A 22,516-nucleotide genomic window follows, 5' to 3' on the forward strand; every position below is an offset into this window, starting at 1 on the left:
AATGTGTCCTACTTGCCGCGGAGTGATGACGTCACATCCGGCATATATGATATCTTTTTTTATGTTTTAATGAGCCAGAGGAAATTGAAATAAAGGATTTCAAGGCGATTTCTACCACATGCATAGCATTTATTTCCTCAAAATACGATGTTTATCATCGAATTGTTTGCAAAGTTTATGTCCATTCTTCTGCGCAGTCTGCGGAACAACGCGTCGTGATTGGCTGATTTGAACGGAGCTTTGTTTTTCTCTGTTTTCGCGCAAGAAATCACAATAGTCTCCACAGTAGGCACTTATACACATCCAGATACATTTTTATTCATTTACCAGGGGAAATGTGCATCCAGGATTCACCCCTGCCAAATCCGTCATACCACTTCCACGTTAGCTGAAAGACATGTAGTGATTGGCTGACATGTACGGGATATTGTTTTTAGGTGGTAGGACCATTTGGCAGGGGTGAAAACTCCTTCATAGATGCATATTTTCCCTGGTGAATGAGCAAAAATTTATCTGGATGTGTATAAGTGCCTACTGTGGAGACTATTGTGATTTCTTGCGCGATATCAAAGATAAACAAAGCTCCGTACATGTCAGCCAATAACGACGCATTGTTCCACAGACTGCAGTGAAGAATGGACATAAACTTTTCGCAAATGACTCAATGACAAACATCGTATTTCGTGGAAATATATGCCACGCATGTGGTAGAAAGCACCTTGAAATCCTTTATTTCAATTTCCTCTCGCTCATTAAAACATTAAAAAAACGTCATCACTCCGCGGCAGGTCAGACACATTTGGTAAGCGGACACATCGGTAGCCTTGTTTGAAAAGGACAGGTGAATTTGGTGCGTATAAAAGGCCTGAATTATTGTTTCAAAGAAAGCCCCATCCTAGTAACTTGTGGTCGCCCACTTTCGATCAGAAAAGAAAGCCCTCTTGGAACCCACATCCCCTCACAGTTTCAGCTCTTGTATGTTTCAAACATAGCATGATGTGCTTAGAATTGATGATGAGTTGCAGTGGATTTTTATAGGGAATATGGTTTTATACATTTTATTCTTTCAAATGAAAATCCAGGAGGCTGGATGAACTGACGCCCACGGCCGAAACGCCCCTTCAGTACGGCCCTGCTGGGCTGCTCGTGTGATGACGCTTCGGTCTCCTGCCGGAGATTTTGCCTTTAAATGTCTTCACTGAGCCTCTTCAGAACGCATATTTCCTTGGCTCGTCGTGATCTGGGATAAATCAGACTACATTTTTTCGACTCGTCCTTGCTGCTTTATCTGCATCTCGATGCGTTCAGGGTCCGCGGCTTCCTCGAGCAGCTCATGTCTGTGTGCAGTCCGCCTCGCTGCGCTCTCAATAGATGGTGCAAGTCAAAATGTCCAAATCGCCCGTAGACCCTCTGTCTGCCGTGGAGACCGGCTCGCAGTCGCACTATTTCCAGGTAAGCCACCCCTCTTTCTTTTGGATGACATGAGTTTACAAGTGCGACATTGCAGGCGATGGTCTTGCTACTTGTTGTTGAGGGAAAAACGAGGCGTCGCGTTTTGGCAGCGACTTTTGTCACCCCCGCCTTTTCTGGAACTGCAGATTGATGGTGGCTCAGTTAAAAAGGACCCGGCGATGTCCAGCAAGAGCATCTAAACATCACTAAAGCTCCTGGTTACTGTCACATTAAACACGAATAGTTAACGATTTAATTCCATGACGATCGCATCAGACGAGCGGGGGCTTCACCGTGATGCGTTTAAGGTCCACACCAGCGCTCTGACTCACCTGTGGCCAGATTCTACTGGGCCTGTGCTTACATTTGTTTGAAAGCTATAGCGCTCAGACCTGAGATTTGCTCTGATTCATTGAATTCCACACCATCTGTGACACACACAAAGGCGGTTTTAAAGATAAGAACACACTCAGATGTGGGCTTCTCTTGGGCACTGAGTGAGATTCACATAGATCCTGGCGTGACAAAAAAAACATTAAGTGAATAGCAACTACAATAGAGAGATGTGGTCATGACAAAATATTTACATATATTCATAATTTAGATATGGATTAATGACAAACTAATTTATTTTCTTTATGGTGGGAATTAATGTCCATTATATTAATGTTTACTTGTTTTAATAATTTCATTTCTACTTTTTCCACAGCTGCCCAGGAAGCTGCCTAAACGCAAAAGTCGCTTTAAACGTTCTGATGGCAGCACCTCTAGCGACACGACATCCAGTTTCATCAAACGTCAGGTAACAAAATCTTTTTTTTTTTTTACAACTTGAAGCATTTGGTCATGATTTCAACATGAGTTTGGAGCAAGTCCAATTTCTATATAAACAAAAAAAAAAACGGATTGATCGCAGACACAATCTTACATACACTTACACACAATAAAAAACAGTGAAAAGTCGAATAAGGGGCAGAAATTATAAGAACAATTCTTCATTCTGGCCCTTTTCAATCTTTGTATAATGTAAGGTGAAACACTGGCTGTATTGTATGCAATGTAACAATCATGAAGCCATGTTACATAATAGTTATGGAAATGTCATTTACAATGTATAAGAGGAGATTGATAGATAAATACACATTTTTTGATGAAGGCCATGCTACTTCCTGTCAGTAGACTTCACTAGTTCTATTTACTTTTCATCCATTTCTACGACATTTCTAATATTGTCCACTAGAGGGCGATGCGTGGCTGCAAAACTGAATATAGTTGCAAAACAACGCTGGTTTTATAATTAATGTTTTCAGGTCAGGCATGTGTGCGAGACCCTGATGGATACACGCTGTTATTTAAAACTCTCTGCAATAGAATGACGCTCATTTAGGCCACTGGAAGAGTGAACGCAATGGAGGCCAAGTTTTGCCGCAGAACTCATCACCTCTGTGAGGAATCGGAAGACATTGTACTGACCTGCCGACGGAGTGTTTCACGCAGAGCTCATCTCAAAGTGTGAGATCCCTCGAGCCCTGGAGCCTGAAAACATCAAAGAGGGGAAAGTCAGCAGCAGGAAGGATTCAAAAATCTTCTCTTCAATAGAGAATACAGGATTAATAGCAGAGTACAAGAGTCTCTCGCCTGATCCCGGCAGGCTCCACACCTTCACCAAGAGATTCTTTCGGAAACCTTTGACTAGTTCCTTCAATCCATTCACACCTATTGAGGCAGAATTGTTCCAAATCCAGACTCTAAAGTGTCAAACATATTATCAAGACTAGAATAATAAACATTACCTCTCACTGTGACCTACCGAGAGTTTGCTATATTACAGAAGAGACATCTCAAAGTTAGCTTAGCAGTGCTAGTCTGTACTAAACTAAACTTTTGTTTTGCATTCCCTGTATCGATGGTTGTCGATCACCATTGAGTCATTTCATAATAATCCTGCTGACAGACCCCCACAGATAAAAGTTAGCATGTAGAGAGCACATTTTAAAGCTGTCTTGCAGTTTAGAATACGTGTCAAACCTAATTGAAATGTTAGCAGGTCACTAGCTTGGTTAGCCCAACCAACAAATTGATAACCCTTAAAATATGACTGATATCACCTTTAGCATTAACCATTTAGCATTAAATTCAAGGAGAAGTGTAGCAGCTGTACTTAGCTTTAGCCTCTTTTCTCACTATTTTTCAATTGCACAATTCAATTGGTTGAATCACTGCCTCTTCAAACATGTCCATTTCCTGTCCAGACAGGAAGTGTGTCTGTCATTCTCTCCCTGCATTTACATCAAATATCTGTGTTTTCCTTTTTCACTTTCATATAATACGGAGCAGCAATAAGGTTTCAACTGATCAGACAAGTATTGATTTGTTCATAAATAGCATGATGGAGTCATTGTTGTTTCACAAACTCTGCTCTTGAACATTTAATATTGAGTGAAAATATCATGTTTTCAGGGTCAGCTGAATTTAAGATTTGAGTTTTTAACAGTTTTAACAGTGTTAATGTGTACAAAGAAGAATTAAACCTTGTTGAAAAAAAAAATCAGTTAGCAAGCAGTTTCATCTTCAAACAGACTGGAGCCATTGTTTTCATATTAACCTGAACAGCACAAGAAAACTGTGGTGAAAGGATGATGATCAGAAAAGGGCTGAGCAGACAGTGTCTTCACATCATTAGACATCAGTTATCCTAGTGTTCATGACAACCTTCCACTGGAATGTTGCTTAAAATATTCACGGTCACCACTCTATTGTTCACTCCAGTCCCGTTTCTCCTTCGCCTCCATCGGTAAAACATCCCTCGTCGATTGCTGATGTGACGTTTTATGCGGACAGAGTCATTTTTCAGGAGCAGAGCAGATAGTTGTCGGTCTGCGATAGAGGTGGGGTGTCTGCGCGGGAGCAGCCGAGTATGACTCATTTCTGCAGCAGGATGCAATAAGCAGCTGCTGCCATAAGTGTGGATGTATGTTTGTATGTAGGACACCAGGAAGCAGCAGGAGCCGGGAATGTATGTCAGTGTGTGCGGTGATGTCATCTTATATTGACACTGAGAATAATGGAGGTGGATTGTAGAGGGGTGCTTTGATCGTGAGGGAGTGTGTGTGCAGGGATGAGGAGGGGTTAAATAGACGTGTGTGGACGGGACGGAGCGGATGTGTCTGCTAGCAGCATGTAGTGAAGGAGGAGGGCGGGAACAGCAGCAGCAGATGAACTGAGTGAGTACAAGCCAGTATTCTTCTCCTTTCTAATCCCATTGTCAGTCCTTTCTGTCCGTCTTTCTATCTCCCCTTCTCAATCGTCCCTCGCTTGTCGTGACTAATCTGACACTGGTCCGATCCTGACTTTGATATTGATGTCAGCTCTGTGTGATGTACTGCACCAACTCCAACTACGGTGGCGTGGGGAGACATTGGATATTTACCCGAGGGATCGCTGAGGCTTGCATTTTGTTAGAGAGGTAGAGGTGGAAAACTGTTGTCAGTGTTGTGAATAACATATTTGTTATGTCCCAAACAAAAAAGGTTGAAAGTACATAAAGAAATGTTTCTATTTAATTTTGTGAACAGCTGTACAATGCTCCGTGCATGGGTTCGAGGTTATGGAGTCACAATAGTGCCACTACTAGGAAATAAACTCACTCAGGTGAAACAAAGAACAGCTATAACTGAAAAGTTTCCCAGTAACCTTTGACTTCATGTGGTCAACACTTTAAGAGATTAATTTCGATTAATTCAAATAAAGACAGTTAATCGATGCAAGTCACAGATCAATCGCATATTAACTTTTGTCACAGGGAACATTTTTCTTTGCCCTGAATCCAGCTGCAACACATTACACAATGTCATGTCGCCGGCAATACATCCATGAAGTGGGGAGAAAACTTAGCACTTCCATCCTGATGTTTAAGATCATGTGTGCAGATGCAACTTAAATTTAATGAAAAGTATTAAAATGGGATTCATTCATTTCAAAACCCGCAAATATCCACAAAAGTTTATTGAGCCTCTCAAAGTAGAATTAACTCCAGTTGTCGTCATGTCAATGAAGGATCTATCTCTGCAGACCAAAACAAAGCTGTTGGTCGCACAGAAGTGAAGTGCGTTCTGTTCCATTTCTACATATTTAAAGTGTTGCACATGAGGAATTTTAATGAACTCCGAGCAATGCTCCCCTGTGGTTCTGATGCCTGTGTCTGTGGGATGACTTGGGCCTCTGGAGGTCTGAGATGACACACTTCCCCGTCTGCTCCTCCCTGTGGAGGGGAGGCCATCAGTGTTGCAGTGTGTGAAGAATAATCACAGGAGCAGAATGGAATGGAGTTAAATTTAGCAGCCAGACGGGGGCATTAACTGGGGAGATACACAACCATGTCTCTGCATTGCAGTTCTGTCCTAACGGCACAGATAACTTTGTTCATCTACTTAAATAAACTTTGCTCGGAACCAGAACAATACACCAGACACCTCAGGAGAAGACGGAGTGGCGTGAAATATTGAACTTCCTGAAAAGAATCGCTCGCCTTCGATGTTTCAGCGGAACATATTCAAACAATAAGATGATCACAATAACACAAACCTATTTTGACCACAACGTTCCAATGTAGGAAACAGGCCAAAAGACACTCCGTTTTTGAAGAATGAACCACACGGGGAAAGGAAATATTTGATGATAAATAGAGTGAAGCACACTCTTCTTTTGCTGTAAAGCACAGGCATTCTTCTTCTTCACACAAATACTCAGACAAAATGACAACCTAAAATCTGCCTAGTTCTTGGAATGCAATCTCTATATTCACTGTTGTGTTGTAATGTTGCGTGAGAGGTTTGTTTACCTAATTTCTGGGGGGTAGGTTTGCATGTTTGAATGTCATCTGCATGCTTTTGCTGAACATGTGAACATTAGCAGAATAGTGTCTTATTTTGTCTGTTGTCTGGTGGAAATACGTGTCTATAAGAAGCTCAGTCAACAAGCTATGCACGAGTCTTATACTAGTTATGTCTCGATCTAGCGCCATCACTTTCATCTTTCTGCTCTGCGAGTCTCCATCTGCGTCCCTGGTGGTGACCGCCTGTGTCCCCCCTCTGAGATGAAGATGGTTATCTAGGTCTCTCCTCCTCACTCCCTCACAGCTTTTTATTATTCTCTAATCTCATCTTCCTCCTGAGATCGCCAGCCTTTATCTCTTTGTGTAAACTGTGTACACCTCTTTTGTCTCCCCCGTTATCTGTCATACGAGTCATGATTCCCATCTTCTTCAGTACATCACCCCACCCCCGGACTCCATTTGCTCCTCCCGGCCGCACTGGCTCAGAGACGAAGCTGCAGCCGGAACAGAGTCACATGTATCACGTAAACGTTCAGGAGTGCAGAGCAAGCAAATGTGCAGCCTGTTTTACTTGTATTGGCACTTTTGAGCTTGAATTTCCTTCCACTGTGCTGCGGCTAATGAGTCCTCTGGAGGATGTTGTCTAGATGTTGGCATGATGGATGACCAGGACGGAGTGTGGGCACAACGGCGGTATAAAAACTAAACCATGCGTGGCTTTTTTTTTTCTTAACCAAACACCTCAGACTATTAAAAACTGTAGGCACAGGACACGTTCCATTTTGCTTTCAACATTTTTCAGGAGGAATTGCTGACTTTTTAGCAGGACAAGATTGTCCAATTCTGTGTTCCACTTTATATTTAGAGGCTCTGTGAGACATAAACAAGTGTATAATCAAAATGCTAAACAGAAAAACTGCCCGGAAACTGAAGCTTTTTCAGCTCAGAAAATGACAGTTTGGACTGTGACTGTCTGACTGAGTTTAGTGGGCAAAGTTGAAAACATTTGTAAAAGGCTAAACTTGTGTTTTCTTATGTTTTATGTCAGATTAAACCAGACATGAGCCACGTATAAGTTCAGATTAATCCAAAGACATATTTTCTGGCTGTAAAACAAGTGTTCTAATGAATAATATCTCAGATGAAAGTGGGAAAATGTCACGTCACAACACATCCGCAGCACCCTGGGCGTGTATGCTCTGAATATAGCATCGTTTGCTCGTGTTATCCGTCATTGTCAGAGTAAATATGTAAGGCAGCGCCAGGACTTTTTTTTTTTTATTTTTTTTAAACCCACTTACAATGAAAAATGATGCCTCGAATATATTTTGCTAATGAGAAGGTGTCCTCGGAGAATAAACAAGGGGATAAAGGATGAATATATGCTGCACTGTGGGGGATGATGGGATGGATCGGGGCCAAGGCTCAGAGCAGAGGAAGCAGTTTCCTCTTTTGTGCTATATTTGGGCTTCCAGATGACGGCTGGGGTGAAAGCACATTCCTCCACAGAGCCACATGATCCTGAGTATTTATCTGTAGCGATAAGAAAGGTGCATTCAGGGACCCTTGTGTTTTTCATCTCTGGCAGGGGTCGGCTGATTCGTACACCAGTAGACCGTCGGATTCAGACCTGTCAGCCGAGGAGGACCGCGAGGCGTATCGGCGTGAAGCCGAGCGCCAGGCACAACTGCAGCTCGACAGAGCAAAGGTGGGTCAGAGTTGGCAAGTTAGGCCAAACTGATGGAAAAAAAAGAACACATCATACCGGACGCTATTTCACATGGAACAATTGGATTCAACTTAAGGAGAGCATCTTGCGATACATTTCTAAATATCCTGGAAAACGTATTACTCTATAGTTAACAAGTATATCTCTGTGTCAGTCCAAACCTGTAGCTTTTGCTGTGAAGACCAATGTGAGCTACTGTGGCGCTCTGGATGAGGACTGTCCTGTCCAGGGAGCTGCGGTCAACTTTGATGCCAAAGACTTCCTGCACATTAAAGAAGTGAGTCAAACACAGAGAGTCATCGCAGCAGGGAAGGACGCTGCCACTCAGAGCGCCTCTTATTCTGAAACTCACAGAAGTACAACAATGACTGGTGGATCGGGAGGCTGGTTAAAGAGGGTGCCGACATCACCTTCATCCCCAGTCCACTGCGACTCGAGGCGATGCGACTGAAGCAGGAGCAGAAGCAGAGGTCGGTGACAAAGCTGGACTTCAGACTCGTTTTGTAATATCTCGTTGTTTCTGCAGGAAAACTGGAGGAAATTCCTCCAGTCTGGGAGACATGGTGACTGGCAACTGGAGGACGACGCCGCCATCGGCTGGAGAATGTAAGTACTACACTGTAGATGATGCCCAAATAAAGAATAAAGAAGAATCAGATTTATTGCCATGGTCAGTGGGGATCCCACCAACTAGGAAAGTGCTTTGGAAAACGTGCAGTCAACTACATAATAATACAAATAAAATAAAATAAAAAACAAGGGGGGGCAATAATAACAAAAAAATGTATTCATTGTATTAAAAGTCATTATTTAAAGCGAATGATCATGGATCATATTTGGACAGAATGTGGAGTGAAACCACAATATGATCATATATTGTTGCGCCTCAATTGACTGCCTTCTTCATTTTTGTTGAAACAAGCCAAACAGAAGCAGAAACAGGTAAGTTTGAGCGACAAGATTTGTTACTGTGATTCTAAAAGTGAAGCTTTAACATTGTAAAGAAGCATCCTATTAACCATCGGCCATGTCCCTCTCACCTGGCTGCTATTTTTGGTAGGAACATGTCCCTCCCTATGACGTGGTTCCCTCTATGAGGCCGGTAGTGCTGGTGGGACCATCACTGAAGGGCTATGAGGTCAGAACGCCTTTGCTTTGGAAATGTTTTTGTGTGTCTAAAACCTTCATCTCCTCTGTGTAGGTGACAGACATGATGCAGAAAGCTCTTTTCGATTTCCTGAAGCACAGATTTGAAGGAAGGTCAGCTGAATTATGAAATGAAATACAAATCTAAACAAACCTCTTTGATGATATTTTGATGCTGTTTCTACAGAATCTCGATCACGCGTGTCACAGCGGACTTGTCCTTGGCTAAAAGATCCGTCCTCAACAAGAGACCAATCATGGAGAGATCCAACGCTCGCTCCAGTCTCGGTATCAGCTCGAAAAGTGTTTGCTGAGGTGAGACAAGCTTTTAAAATGTGTCGCCTGTGTTGCAGCGGAAGTCCAGAGTGAGATCGAGAGGATATTCGAACTCGCCAAAACCTTGCAGTTGGTGGTTCTGGACGCAGACACCATCAATCATCCCGCTCAGCTCGCCAAAACCTCCCTGGCCCCCATCGTTGTCTACGTGAAGGTTTCCTCACCAAAGGTCGCCATCCTGGTCACACACTACCCCTATCCAGACTGAGGCTGACTGACCTTTCACCTCCTCTCAGGTGCTCCAGAGGCTGATCAAATCCAGGGGCAAGTCTCAGAGCAAGCACCTGAACGTGCAGATGATGGCTGCAGACAAACTCTCTCAGTGTCCCCCGGTGAGCAGAGACGCCCCTAAACTAAACATAAACTCTTTACAGTGATAATATAACAGAACTTTGAAATCGCCTTGTAGGATATGTTTGATGTCATTTTGGATGAAAACCAGCTGGAAGATGCGTGCGAGCATTTGTCAGAATACCTGGAGGTGTACTGGCGGGCCACTCATCTCCCCGGCACCACGCCTCTGAATCCTTTACTGGATCAGAACCTGATGACCCCACCTTCCGCCCTCTCCAGCCTGCAGGTGAGTTCGCACAGTCAGAAAGTCTGCGACTCACCGTGTTGTCACTGTCTCTCCCAGCTCCTTCATCTCTTGTGATTTTGCTTTGCTGTCCCAAAATGTCCTCTCACTCATCCATGCTTAACATTTTGCAGTTTTCTGAAACACAGGGATTAATTGAATGATCGCTTACAAATGGGGTGAGTAGTAGGGATGACACATCTCTATAAGTATCCCTTGACACACTCTCTAACTCCAGAACAAAACACGAGGCGAAGTCAGTGTTTTATTCTCTGATGTATCACTGAATTATTCTTTTGACTTTTTCCACTTCTGCCTCTTACTCTTCAATGCTGCTCTGGGAAGATATTCACAAAGCTTTTACCTACACGGTCTTGGCCAAACGTCTGAGAGCATCACCAAAATTTGTATCTTCAGTGTTGACACTGTCGGGCTTCAGGTTGTTTACATCGATAAATGTAAAAGATCTGATTTATTTTCTGCCTCATTAATCTTTAAGTTACATTCATTATTGAATCTAAAATGAAGTCATGTGATGATGATGTTCTTAAATATTTGGCCAAGACTGTAAAACAAACAGAACAACAGGGTTTGTTTGTTTTAATATTTTGTTCTTTGTGAATGATTTCTTTGCTCCCAGCAACACGTCACAATGCTGCATCATTTCAATTGAATATGCTGCGCTTAATCCAAACAAGAGGTCAAACTCTAACCCTTGTGGACTTGTGTTTTCTTCATTCTCCACATTGCACTCACATAAAGCTTGCGTGGGAAGAGGGACATACTTAAGTGTAACACGCAAGATGCCATCTTTTGTTCCACAATAATGTAGCCATAATGTTCAGCCCCCCCCCAAATATAAAATACAAAATAAATAGGTTTTAGTGAAATGTAAAATCGAATAAATATAGATGATATTGTCACGTTGTGCTTGTCACTTTAAGATTGTATAAACAGCGCTGTGTATATATAAATACACAGAAGAGTGCCACCATCACATGTCATTGTGTCACATGTTTTCAAGTTCCATTCTAAATGTTCATACTTCATTATAAAACTCCATTTAAATGCTATAAAGCAACATATGCATGCTCCTGTTCCCAAAGTTCATGTAGTATTAGACAGTTAGTGAAGACTCATTGCAGGGGCCCCATTTTAAGTTCTTGATTTTCGTTCAGTGCTTTCATAGTTTGCCTCCGTCAGTACCGAGTTAGTGCTCATCATCCTTCTCATCATCAGAACCAGAACAAGAACCAGCAGCCTTGTGAGGAGGTAGGCTTGGAGGGGGATGAGGAGGAGGAGGAAGAGGAGGAGGGAGGCGAAGAGGCCCACTCTCCTTTGGAGCAGGACAGTCTGATGCCGTCGGACGAGGCCAGCGACTCTCTGTCCCGAGGTCGGAGGGGAAGCCCGGGCCAGCGCAGCGCCCAGGAAGACGAAGAAGAGGAAGAGGAGGATGAGTACACCTCCCCGTGTCACACTCGGACGTACAGAGACATCTACCCACCTCACCGCGGGCAGGTCAGCGGCGCACACAGCACCAACGGACACGAGTCGCAGAACCGGCTGCTCCAGCGTGAAGCCCAGCAAGGTCACAACCAGAGGAACAACCGGCAGCGCAGCCGCCCTTGGCCCCGAGACACCTACTGAGAAAGCCCCTCACATGACAGACGTCACACCCAAACAGATGCCCAGCTCAAATCCGCAGCTCTATTTTTAGAGAACACTTGAGCTGGTCGACAGGGCTGCTCCTCCGATACAAGCTGACAAACTTCAGCTGCTCCTTCAGTGTCTCATACTGGCCTTAAACTTCCTCCCAGTTTCTACTCTCTGCATGCACCACTCTAATTATTTCTATTTGCACATTAACGTCAGAACAGGAAGTGAATGATATTTAATGTAGGAATGTCAACTGCAGAATCCATTTTTTTTCTTCGTGATGCGTTTAAATTAGATGTACATATTGACTGGGCATCTGATTCAGTTGCTTGTTTATTTATGGGTTTCCTGTTTCAGAGAAATGTGCAAATATGTTTTACCCCAGAAGATATGGAAGACACACTCACCGTTCCTCCGACTGAGCCACCACGCGGTCACAGTGTGAAGCTGCAGTACAGTGTCAGTGTCCGTCCTCGTCTTTGCCGTTGCACTATCACACCTTCTAAAGGGCACACTCCGAATGTAAATACACTCAGAAAGGGAATGTGAAACTTCCAGGATATATAGACTGTTTGTTTACACCGTCACTTAACTCAAGCACACGCTGCCGGCTGCAGCTCCTTTCCACACCTGCAAAGAATGTAAGCTTGCATGCCTTTGCACCTCCTGCACCACCCTGGTGTCTCCACCCTCCCGTGATTCGATTGTAGCACGTTACTGATTGTAGCATCCATTGGATCCGACTCCCCTCCCCTCGACACATTTTGTTGATGTACTGCAGTTTTACAGCCGCAGCTGCGATTGATACTCGAGCGAGGTCGACACCGTTGTCATTCTAAACGTGCTGCTGAAGGAGTCGCTGTTGTAGCACCTGCCGAAGTTCTTCTGTTTCTGCGTCATTGATATGGGAGCCAACAACAGCTGCTTCCACACGTCATTTCTCATTATCAAGGATGCATCCTGCACTCTTCAAGTCAAGCTCAGTTCATTCAGTCTTAACCGAGAAGGCTCCACCTAACATGAGCTACCCAGAAAGATATGTATTTTAATGCACCAGTCAGTCAAAGAGGTCAAATTTGATTCTCGAGTGGCAAGATATGGTTCCAAAGGATGTATCCTTGCTGTCAAGACAGATCTGGTACACAGTGTCCGTGTCACACAGGTTGCTCTATCTAGTGTTCTGTATAGTTTAAAGACGAAAAATAAAACAGCATGATTTAAAAAAAAAAAAGAAAAAAAACTATGCAAGTGTTGCATGAATTGATTGTTTCTTTTGATGTATTTTCGCATTGACCTGGTTCTTCTCGTCTTTTAGTGATTGCCTCCCCTGCTGGACGATTGACACCCCACCTAGTTATGGGATTATTTTTCAAACCGATCGCGGTGACTCCTGATGATGAATCTCATTTGTTGGGAAACATGAGAGCCCTGCATGTTTCAGTTCAGGTTTTCTTAACTTTTATTGACACGTCGGGGGCTCGTGCACAAGTCACTCATTCAAAGATTATTTGTAAGAAGGGTATGTTTGCAAAAACACGAATTTGAATCGGAATAAATGTCATTATTTCTGTCACAGCTTGTGATTGATGATTGTCTGCAATTTGGCAATGTTAACAAAACCTTCAAACCCACTATATCTAGTTTGTAGCTCATCTTGCGCTTTACTTTACATTTTTATTTTTAAAAAAATGGACCAATTAACACAAATGAGAACAGTTTCCTCTGAAGCACAATTTTTACAAGAGTGATTATTGATTTCTTCTCTTATTCTGGATGCAATATGAAGCTTCATGTTAAAAAAAAAATGTGAACGCCTTAGACCATCTGGACTTCCTATTTTGTGTGAGTTAAAAAAATATATTGCACTAGTTATTTTTGGGATGATTGCTTTGTAATGCAATAACTGCACTAAATATAACCATCAGTTGGATTACCACACGGGGCCGGCAACACGCCACTCCCTGGATTTATCAAACATGTGCAAAGTGAGACATTCCCTGCCTGATGCTGTAAAGAATGCTTTCTATTTGGAAATAGATTTACAAATTAAAAAAGATGAGTAAGAAAATAAACATGACATTTTGTGTACTTTTATTGGTTTGGTCTTTTTATGTTGTTGTCGCCAACACCCTGAATGTTTTCTTGGGACACAAAACCTTCACCTACCTTCAGCTACTTAGTTCCTGTCAGTTTTTATTCATAGATTACCATAGTTTTTTTTTACTTAAAATTACACAAACCAGCAAGGATACACACTTCACGAAGCTGGTCAATAGGTCAATTTACATTTTGAGTGGCCACTAGTTGGCCCTCAAGAGCTCCGAGTCGCTGACTATACTTATTTCAATAAGTGTTAGGTTTAGGCTGCATTCTGAATGGTTGAAACACAAAAACACCTTTTTAAATGATATTAAAATCTTTTTAGCGTCATCATACCTGAGGCACAGAGCTTTGTCCTTCAGTTGCAGTTGGTGGGACTTGCAAGACAGCTGCTGGCTGGCTAAGCAGCTTCGCAACACAACACTGAATTAAATATCAATCATTTGCAACTGATTTACATTCAACTTGGCAGACTTACCATCTCACCCTGACACCCTGCTATATTCTGCTCCCTCGGCCACACAACCTTGACGACAGGACCTTTAAACTAAACACAGTCTGATGAGGTCAGAAAAGTGACAACACTTCTTCTCTGGAAACAAATCTCACCCCATACATTTGCGGTAGTCACATGATAGTCACACACATTCTCACAAAGTAGGCGCCTAAAAAATGGGGCCAATTCTGTTTTTTTTCGTATTTGACAAAAGAAAGAAAACAATCATGTACAAAAAGTTCTTTACTTTTCTCATTTCAGGATAAGCCGCTTGTCTATGGTAACATCGGTACACACAACGTCGGTCCACCAAGCATATAATTATCAAAAACAGAGAAACCTAATTATTAAAAATGTATCAACCAAAGTGGCTGATCCCACGCAAGCTTTCATTAGCAAATCATGGGAATGAGATATAACCCGTGACAACGAAGTTGTAAGTGACTCAGGCGAAGATGGTCTCCTCGCGCCTCTTCTTGGTCAGGATGGTTCCAGGCTTGTGCTGAGCGTCTGGGTGGTTGGCGAGTTCTGGCGGACACGTGGAGACTGGGCTCTCGAGGATCGCCTGCTTCAAGTCGTAGAACACAGCCGAGTCTTCTTTAGTGAGGAAGGTCATGGCCACACCGCTCTTTCCAGCACGACCAGTTCGACCGATGCGATGGATGTAGTCTGGAGGAAGTACATGAAGCAGTTGGTCAGTGAAGTCAAATAAAAAGAAAAACACTGAATAAGAATTGAGGATCCACACCTTCAATGTTTTTAGCCATGTCGTAGTTGATAACCATGGAGACGTCCTGGATGTCGATACCACGACCAGCGACATCTGTGGCCACCAGGATGTCTTTGGCTCCAGCTTTGAGGTTGGAGAGAGCAAATTCTCTCTGCTCCTGACCTTTGCCACCGTGAAGTGTGCAAGCATTGTACTGTGGAGAGAAACAAGGGATGCAGATCATTGGGAAGGTCTTCAAATGTTTCACTCAATTCTTCCAAGGGTTTGGAAGGTAGATATTCTAAAAAAAAAAGAAAAAAAAGCAATATAACCCATTGAAGAATAACTCACCCCCATCTTCTCCAGAGACTTGGCCAGCACATCGCAGCCCTTCTTCTGGTTGACAAAGATGATGATAGGAGGCTCGAAGCCATGCGACAGCGCCTCCAGCAGCTTCTTCCTGCATCGCACGAGATCAGAAACAGGTCAGGCTTTTCTCTCTTTACATTGCTGGACATCCCACAACTCTCACCTCTTCTCTCCCTCGGACATGAGCAGAACCTTCTGCTCCACTCTCTCGTGAGGTTTACCAGCGGAGCCAATGTAAACCACAGCTGGACGCCTCAGGTAACTCCTGGCTAGTCTCTCCACAGCTGGAGGCATAGTAGCTGTGAACATGACCGTCTGTAAAACAAAGTAAAACGCGAGCTCAGTAATCTGACCGTTGACATGGTCCCATCCCTCTTGCAGCTAAACCTACTTGTCTGTATTTATGTTTTCCAGACTCAAAGTTCATGGTCATCTTCTCAGGATCCTCTGCCTCATCCGTGTCAGGTTTTTGATTGGTCACTGGGATGTATTCCAGAATCTTCTGCACGTCGGGCTCAAAACCCATGTCAATCATACGATCAGCTTCGTCCAGGACCACGTATGTGCAGCGGCCCAAGACCAGGTAGCGGTTCTCCAGCACATCGATCAGACGACCAGGAGTGGCGATCACAATCTGTGACACGAGGGAGACAAAAGCTTCATGTTTCATGTTGTCCAATAACTGTTCAAAACCTTGCTCTGGGCAATGCTCTGGGATGGAGGTTGTTTTTTTAAATTTTCAATAAAATTGGCATTTACCTCGCAGCCCATCCTGAGTCGGAAACCCTGGTCCTCTCTGGAAATTCCTCCGATCACAGCAACCGTACGGATGCCGAGTGGTTTTCCAAACTTTATGGTTTCTTCTTCAATCTGCTGCGCCAACTCACGAGTTGGTGCGAGGATCACAGCGTACGGACCCTGATCAGAGTCCTCGATCCTGTGTGATAGAGCAAAGACGATACATGAAGTAAGAGTCTAAATTCTATCAAACGTCAGGCAAAAATGTGTCAAAAATGAAACACAGGATATTTCATTTGCAAAAATAAATGTCTTCAACAATACTGACAATAAAAAAAAGCACATTACCTGTCAATTTTGGGCAGTGTTGTGATCCAGACAAGCAATGGAATCAAGAACGCAGCCGTTTTACCGCTACCAGTCTCAGCCACGCCGATGATATCTCTGTTCTGCAGACCAATGGGGATGGCCTGTCTTTGAATGGGTGTTGGATCCTGAATGGGAAGAGAGAAATGTACATTACAAAGTTGTAGGAACAGAAGTTCAACAACCAATCTCCAAGAAAGATTCTGAAAAATAATTGTGTTGCAGGAAAAAGCACCATATTTTATTTATTTTAATAAATGAATTGTATAAAAGCAGAATAACAGCTGGAACAACTCAGTCACCACCAGTTTAACTGATATCATGCTCACCTTGTATCCACATTTGTCGATGACCTCCAGGATGTGTGCGGGCAGCTGGTACTCTTTCCAGTTCCTGATAGGGTTGGGGATCTTTCCTCCCTTGGTTGTGATGCTGTAGTCCTCTCTGAAGATTCTCCAGTCTCTGTCAGTCATCTCATCCAGCTTCTTCTGTGACCAGTGTCTGTCATCCCAGCGCTGCTTAGCTTCCTTCTTACGCATTTTCTTCAGCCTTGTCCTGAGAATGATTGCAGAGATCAAACCACATTCCGCTAAATCTTATTTACATCTCATTAAAAACATATGCTCAATACTACTTAATAACTTCCAAGAATTGGATCATGCAGCACTTACTCTTCCTGCTCCTTCTCTTCCAGTGTTCGTCTTTTCTCCATCAGGTCGCCATAGAAACGAGACTGCTCTCTTTTCTGCTGCTTCAAGTCAATGCCAGCGATGAATCCTCGTCCGTAGAGTTGGACCTGATGCTTCTCTTTATAGCTGCAAGGTCGGTCAAACAAAATAGTTTGAATCCAGAGGGCAAAAAAGAGGATAATCTGTTTACTATTTTCACTTACATGGGGTTGTAATCCACTGATGTGTCTTCAGAAGCATCCCACTCGAAAACAAACTTTCTGTCATTGAGGTGACGTGTCCTTCTGCGCTTCTTGATCCCTCCCAGGTAACGTTCCTGCAGGATGCACACATATTTCAGCAAGATTTCTTTCGCCTGCTATGGGATTAAAACAGAAAAATCTCCCAAACCTTGATGGCTACTAGCTCCTTCCCTTTATCCTTTTCCTCTCGCATCTTTAGTCGTCCATCGTCCTCCTCATTTCCGTTGTTCTCACGTTCAATTCGCTCCCTCCTCTCCCTTCTCTCTCGTTCTTGAGGATCCTCTGTTAAAGACAACAACAATTAGGATAAACCATGACAAGCCAGCTACAAGACAACACAGGCATCAGCAGCAAGAGCACACCCATCATCTTTCGGCCTGTTTCCTGGAAAAGCCTTCGTTTCCGTCTCTCCTCATCCATTTTTTTCCTCCTCTCCTCAACTTCGAGCTCTCGTCGCTTCAGAGCCTCTGCTTCTCTCTCCTTCTGTGACAGAAACTTCGGCTGGAAAGTAAAGCAGATTTAACATGAGACAAAGACTGATCAAAAGCCAATGGCAGAGGTGAACTTTAGAATTACTCAGACCTTGGCCTCTGCTTCTTCTTCCGCCTTCTTCTTGGCGAGTAGTTCTTCCAATGACAGAGGCTGGACCTGACGAGATAAAGTAAGGCTTTAAAACACGAATTAAACTGAATAGGACCAGAGAAATTTTAATGATTCAGACTCATACCTTCTCTTTTTTCTTCTCTTCCTCCTCTTCTTCTGTTTTTATTTCCTTTTCTTTTTTTATTTTGGAATCCTTGGACTTTGGAGAAGAACTTCTACAGAAACAATGAAGGATGCTTGTGAATTCAAAACTAAAACACAGCATACAATGCAATGAATAACAATAACTACGACCACCAAAACCAAATCTTTCCCAAATTTCCAACAACTACAAGATATAATAGTTACAAAGTACAAAATAGTTTTTGTACCTGGATCTTTTGCTACGGTCACGGCGATCGCGTGCATCTCTCTCTTTGCGATTTCTGTCTCTATCCTTGTCCCTTTCTCTGTCTCGCTGGTTGTCTCTCTCTTTGTCCTTCGCCCGACGATCTCTAGAATGAGAGTAATGAAAACACTTAACAACCTAGTTGTTACTTCATTTCCAAAACACAATTTTACATACCTTTCTGCTGATTTGGACCGATTGCGTTCACGAGATCGATGTCGTTTTCTATCCCTGTCTCTGGAGCGACTTCGTCTTCTTTCTCTGTCTTTGGTCCCAGAAGATTCTGAATCCTTCTTATCCATTGAGTCAGCTGCCATCTGAGGACAAGAAAATGAAACACTGAGAGAGGCTTTCATACAAGATTCAAAGTACTTTTATTAACTGTGATAGACATTCACTATCCATAAATCTAGATTTCAAAAGAGACGCATTTAGACATGATCAACAATGTCGCTATAACCTGCGTGCCAGGACCGATTCAGCCTAAAATGAATGTGATGCGTACGTCCTTTAAAAACGTTTTTTAAACTGGCATTTTGTTCGCAACGTTCACGATAACCTTACTAAACGTGATAGCGACACTGAATTAGCCTCAAGAGTTAGCACACACTTTAGCAACACGCTACATACAAAGCATGATACAGCCGAATGTTAACCAAAAATGTGAGCACCATTGCAATTATACAATTACACACACCCGTGCATTACTTAGAAAAGCAATACTTACGATTAATATCCTGTTATTTCTTGTCAACAGAACTGTTGCGACGTGTGTACGATTCAATCAGACGCCATGTAAAGACGCGGTCTACGTAAGTACAAGGGATTATGGGAGTTGTAGTCAACAGATCAACCAGTCCTTGTATGGCGGAATGCTCACCGTGAACATTGAAATAAAATGAAGGAAATTTAAATTACATGAAGACGTATTTTATTAGTTTAAAAAAATATATACACTAAACAATTGCGAAGAAATGGATTAGAAAATGATATCTTCCCCTGCTGCCTGTCCACACATGACACTAATTTTACATATTTATGATATTTTTAGCTTTTTCTTTATAACAAGAAGCGTAATATACAGTTTATACGATACAATTACATCACTATAAGCACTAAAGGTTTATGCTTCTCTTAAACCACGAGAGGGCGATGTAGATTAGGACGGTATTGTAAAATAATGATTTAAATGTAGTTGGACAAACATGCCACAGAGCCCCTGCCCTAATATCATGAATAGTATTGTGAATGTACATTATAAACACAGCACATAGTTCACCACACACATATTTTCACGCCTTCCCCCGAGGAGAACATAAACATTAAAGAGCAATTTGAGCTGGGGGCCTGCTGTGTGAGTGATGCTCAAGAGTGTGTGTGTGAGTTCTCCTGCTCCGGCACATTGATGGATTCTATTGTGCATGACTTTGTTGCAGATCGACTTGATGCTGATTCATATTCCGATCCTATCTTTCCACCCTCAGAGAGATCAGGCCAGATTCATGAAGGTGAAACAGTTTCAGCAGGAGGAGATCAAAGCAGGAGGAATAGAAAGATGAAGGGGAAATGTTGCACGGAAAACACAGTGAACCCTTCAGACGCTGAAACTGGGTGAAATAGTGAAGGTTTTTCTATTATTAAATTCCAATTGGTCTTCACAGAATAAAAAGGAAAATATAGATTTTCTAACTTTGGGTCAAAAATACCAAGACATCTGGCTAATTTCGCCATGAAAATGTATTTTACGCTTGACTAATATAAATTCAGTAGACTATGTTTGATCCCTAAATATGAAAAACACAGTTCTGAATACATTAATCCTGGTATTTTATGTTAACATTAATCTGTGATCACATATGCGAATGCGATGAACACAATGGAGGTTAAATTTATCATGATCCGTTTAAGATCAATACCTACAAAGTTTGAAAAAAGCACATGAATATTGTGAAATGATCTGCAACATACTGACACACTAATGCTTATTATGATGTTTGCGCCAGTTAATGATTCCTCTGATCCAGATGTTGTGTAATGCCGTCTATTACCTCACTCTGATCATCGACTGCTCGAGTTGTGCATGTGAAACATCAATATCAGACTATTGATATGGCAGAGTGCTGAGGAATATTAATAGGTGGATGAAATGAATTTTAGATTTCAGTGATCAGCATATTGGAGCCATAGAAACAGTGATATTGCTGGAGGTTCATGATTGGATGACACAGATAAGACTGCCGTGACTCCAGCATGGGCTTTTTCCAAAGCAACAACACCCTCTCTGGACTTAAAATCAGATGCAACCCCCATGCACCTCATGTGCACCGGCATGAGCTCCCTTCCCCCCGAATTCACTGATGCCAAGTGTGCTGTCTAATTCAACCACTGGAAGCGTACTGGTTCATGACATGCCCTCAGGCTGTGCCAAACCGAGCAAGTGGGCAGGGAGCGCCGTGTTCAGGGAGGTGGATGTGCTGAAGGTGAACAATGTGAAGCACGCTCTTGTATGATAAGTGAAGGATGGGGTCCATCCGCTTCAGACCTGCATGCTGCAGCGGGCAACAACATGCGAGAACCCCAACACTTCTCTGAGAGGTGAGGAAGTGCCGACACTGACACACATCCATGCACATGTACAGCATCATGCATGAACGCCTTAGGACCAAATACACTTCTCCCTGACATGAACACATCATTTGACACAGATTAGGGAAAAGATGTTTCATGTTCACTTTAAAAAAGCGGCTGCATTTGTGATCTTGATCATGGGTAATTAGCATATACTAATAGAATGTGATATGGAGAATATTAATATGATTTAGACCTCAGGGGTCATGCTTTTAACAAGGGTTTTAGAATTAAGGTTTAGCAGCTTTCATCATCATTATTTTGCATTTTAAATAGAATAACTGCATTCAGATATTTGGCACAAATACATCATGTCCTATATTAACTTGTTTGGTTGCAAATTTAAAACTGACTTTTGTTGAAAGGTAAAACGCTATCTGTAAATAAGCTAGCGATAGCCTCAAATTCAGCCACATTTCAGCATATTAGCACCAAAACAATGGATATTTATTGGGCGTCATTTATTCCTGAATCCGGTTTATCTCTCTATTGGGGAACACAATTCAAGTCCGGGCAGCAGGAATAAAAATGGATCAGGACTAGAAGAATATTTACTGGCAGAAGAAGATGCATGTTACAATTGTAGTAAATTGCTGAAGTGAGTGGGTTATTCCGAGTAAATGAGATCAAAGTCATATCTGGGAAGACGGTGTGGCCGCTAGATTGAAGCGCAGATGCACATATGGGACTCTGCAGAAGTCACTTTAAACCCAGCTGAGCCTTTGACATACAGCCCTATTTTCCTACCAGTGAGGAGTTATGATGCCATCAGAGCAGCTGAGGCAACACTCTTTGTGAAAGCGTGCAGTGAGAGGACCATGAGGGAATGTGATCTATATGTCATCCCAGATATGGCTATCAGTAAACAGTCTGCACAGTTGCATCGCCGTAGTCGGAGAGGTGGAAGTGTGTCCGTGAATCCATGTCTGATCGACGATGTGCTTGTGTGGTAATGAGCCAACCTTCTCTGCGTCCATTTTCTTTTCAGTCTGCTGCACTTTTCCTCAAACCATCCCTCTCTTGCGTCTGTTTGCTTCATGGCTGGGACTGACAAAATCGCTGGGAAAGAGAAGGAATGTCATGTTTATTCGTTCACATCAAACGTGTGCCAACACAAGCATGGAGATTTATCATCATGCTTTCTGTTGCAACCATAAATGTGCTTTCAGAGTTCGGATTTTATTATTTCATAACTGGTTGACATGAATCATACCGAGAGCACTCAAGCAGGACAAGTGAATGTGACAATATTGACCTGAAAAGCATAATTTTGAGGGCGTTTATAAGGGAAATCTGCTTCTTAAACATATCATACCCCCAAATACTATCACGAACACATCCACCAGTCAATGTTGGTGTGTTCACTATGTCCCGGCTCACTGGCCCAGCTGATCTGCAGGAGCTGCAGACAAATACTGACGCGCATGCACTCTGGTATCTGTGTGAGAGAGTCTGGGA

General features: G+C 42.8%; 3 protein-coding genes across 5 annotated transcripts in view; 1 reads left to right on the forward strand and 2 right to left on the reverse strand.

Annotated features, from left to right (window-relative positions):
* The window catches only part of adcy6a (adenylate cyclase 6a), a 33,285-nt gene extending 24,811 nt beyond the window's left edge, over window positions 1–8,474 (reverse strand). Inside the window, exons 1-3 of one of the 2 annotated variants that reach the window (XM_053849369.1) lie at window positions 8,368–8,474; window positions 8,177–8,277; window positions 2,926–2,988 (exon numbers count right to left, since the gene is read on the reverse strand). The gene's annotated coding sequence lies outside the window, so the exon portion shown is untranslated. Of the gene's footprint in view, window positions 1–2,925; window positions 2,989–8,176; window positions 8,278–8,367 lie in introns of those variants that run through there. The other variant, XM_053849370.1, reaches the window with a different exon arrangement.
* Window positions 1,138–13,810, forward strand: cacnb3a (calcium channel, voltage-dependent, beta 3a). 2 transcript variants are annotated; one of them, XM_053849375.1, is made up of 15 exons: window positions 1,138–1,452; window positions 2,162–2,254; window positions 7,875–7,994; window positions 8,170–8,292; window positions 8,370–8,485; window positions 8,542–8,621; window positions 8,938–8,957; window positions 9,076–9,153; window positions 9,217–9,275; window positions 9,349–9,449; window positions 9,515–9,666; window positions 9,734–9,829; window positions 9,907–10,077; window positions 10,209–10,253; window positions 11,314–11,443. In XM_053849375.1, the coding sequence occupies exons 1-14, from the start codon at window positions 1,372–1,374 to the stop codon at window positions 10,236–10,238; spliced, it is 1,320 nt and encodes a 439-aa protein (XP_053705350.1). In that variant the 5' UTR covers window positions 1,138–1,371; the 3' UTR covers window positions 10,239–10,253; window positions 11,314–11,443. The 2 variants fall into 2 exon arrangements, with proteins under 2 accessions (XP_053705350.1, XP_053705349.1); XM_053849374.1 differs by lacking the exon at window positions 10,209–10,253 and having other exon boundaries at window positions 11,314–13,810.
* A 744-nt stretch (window positions 13,811–14,554) lies between these two features.
* Window positions 14,555–19,239, reverse strand: ddx23 (DEAD (Asp-Glu-Ala-Asp) box polypeptide 23). Its single transcript, XM_053849373.1, has 17 exons — window positions 19,158–19,239; window positions 18,608–18,747; window positions 18,414–18,536; window positions 18,167–18,257; window positions 18,022–18,087; window positions 17,802–17,940; window positions 17,588–17,721; window positions 17,401–17,513; window positions 17,180–17,323; window positions 16,838–17,063; window positions 16,491–16,636; window positions 16,164–16,341; window positions 15,796–16,038; window positions 15,568–15,719; window positions 15,387–15,495; window positions 15,075–15,249; window positions 14,555–14,995 (listed from the first exon to the last, which is right to left on the reverse strand). Exons 2-17 carry the CDS (start codon window positions 18,745–18,747, stop codon window positions 14,772–14,774), a joined length of 2,403 nt encoding a protein of 800 aa, XP_053705348.1. The 5' UTR covers window positions 19,158–19,239; the 3' UTR covers window positions 14,555–14,771.
* Between the last annotated feature and the right edge of the window lie 3,277 nt (window positions 19,240–22,516).

Source organism: Synchiropus splendidus, chromosome 18 (genome assembly GCF_027744825.2).
Source record: "Synchiropus splendidus isolate RoL2022-P1 chromosome 18, RoL_Sspl_1.0, whole genome shotgun sequence".
NCBI lineage: Eukaryota > Metazoa > Chordata > Actinopteri > Syngnathiformes > Callionymidae > Synchiropus > Synchiropus splendidus.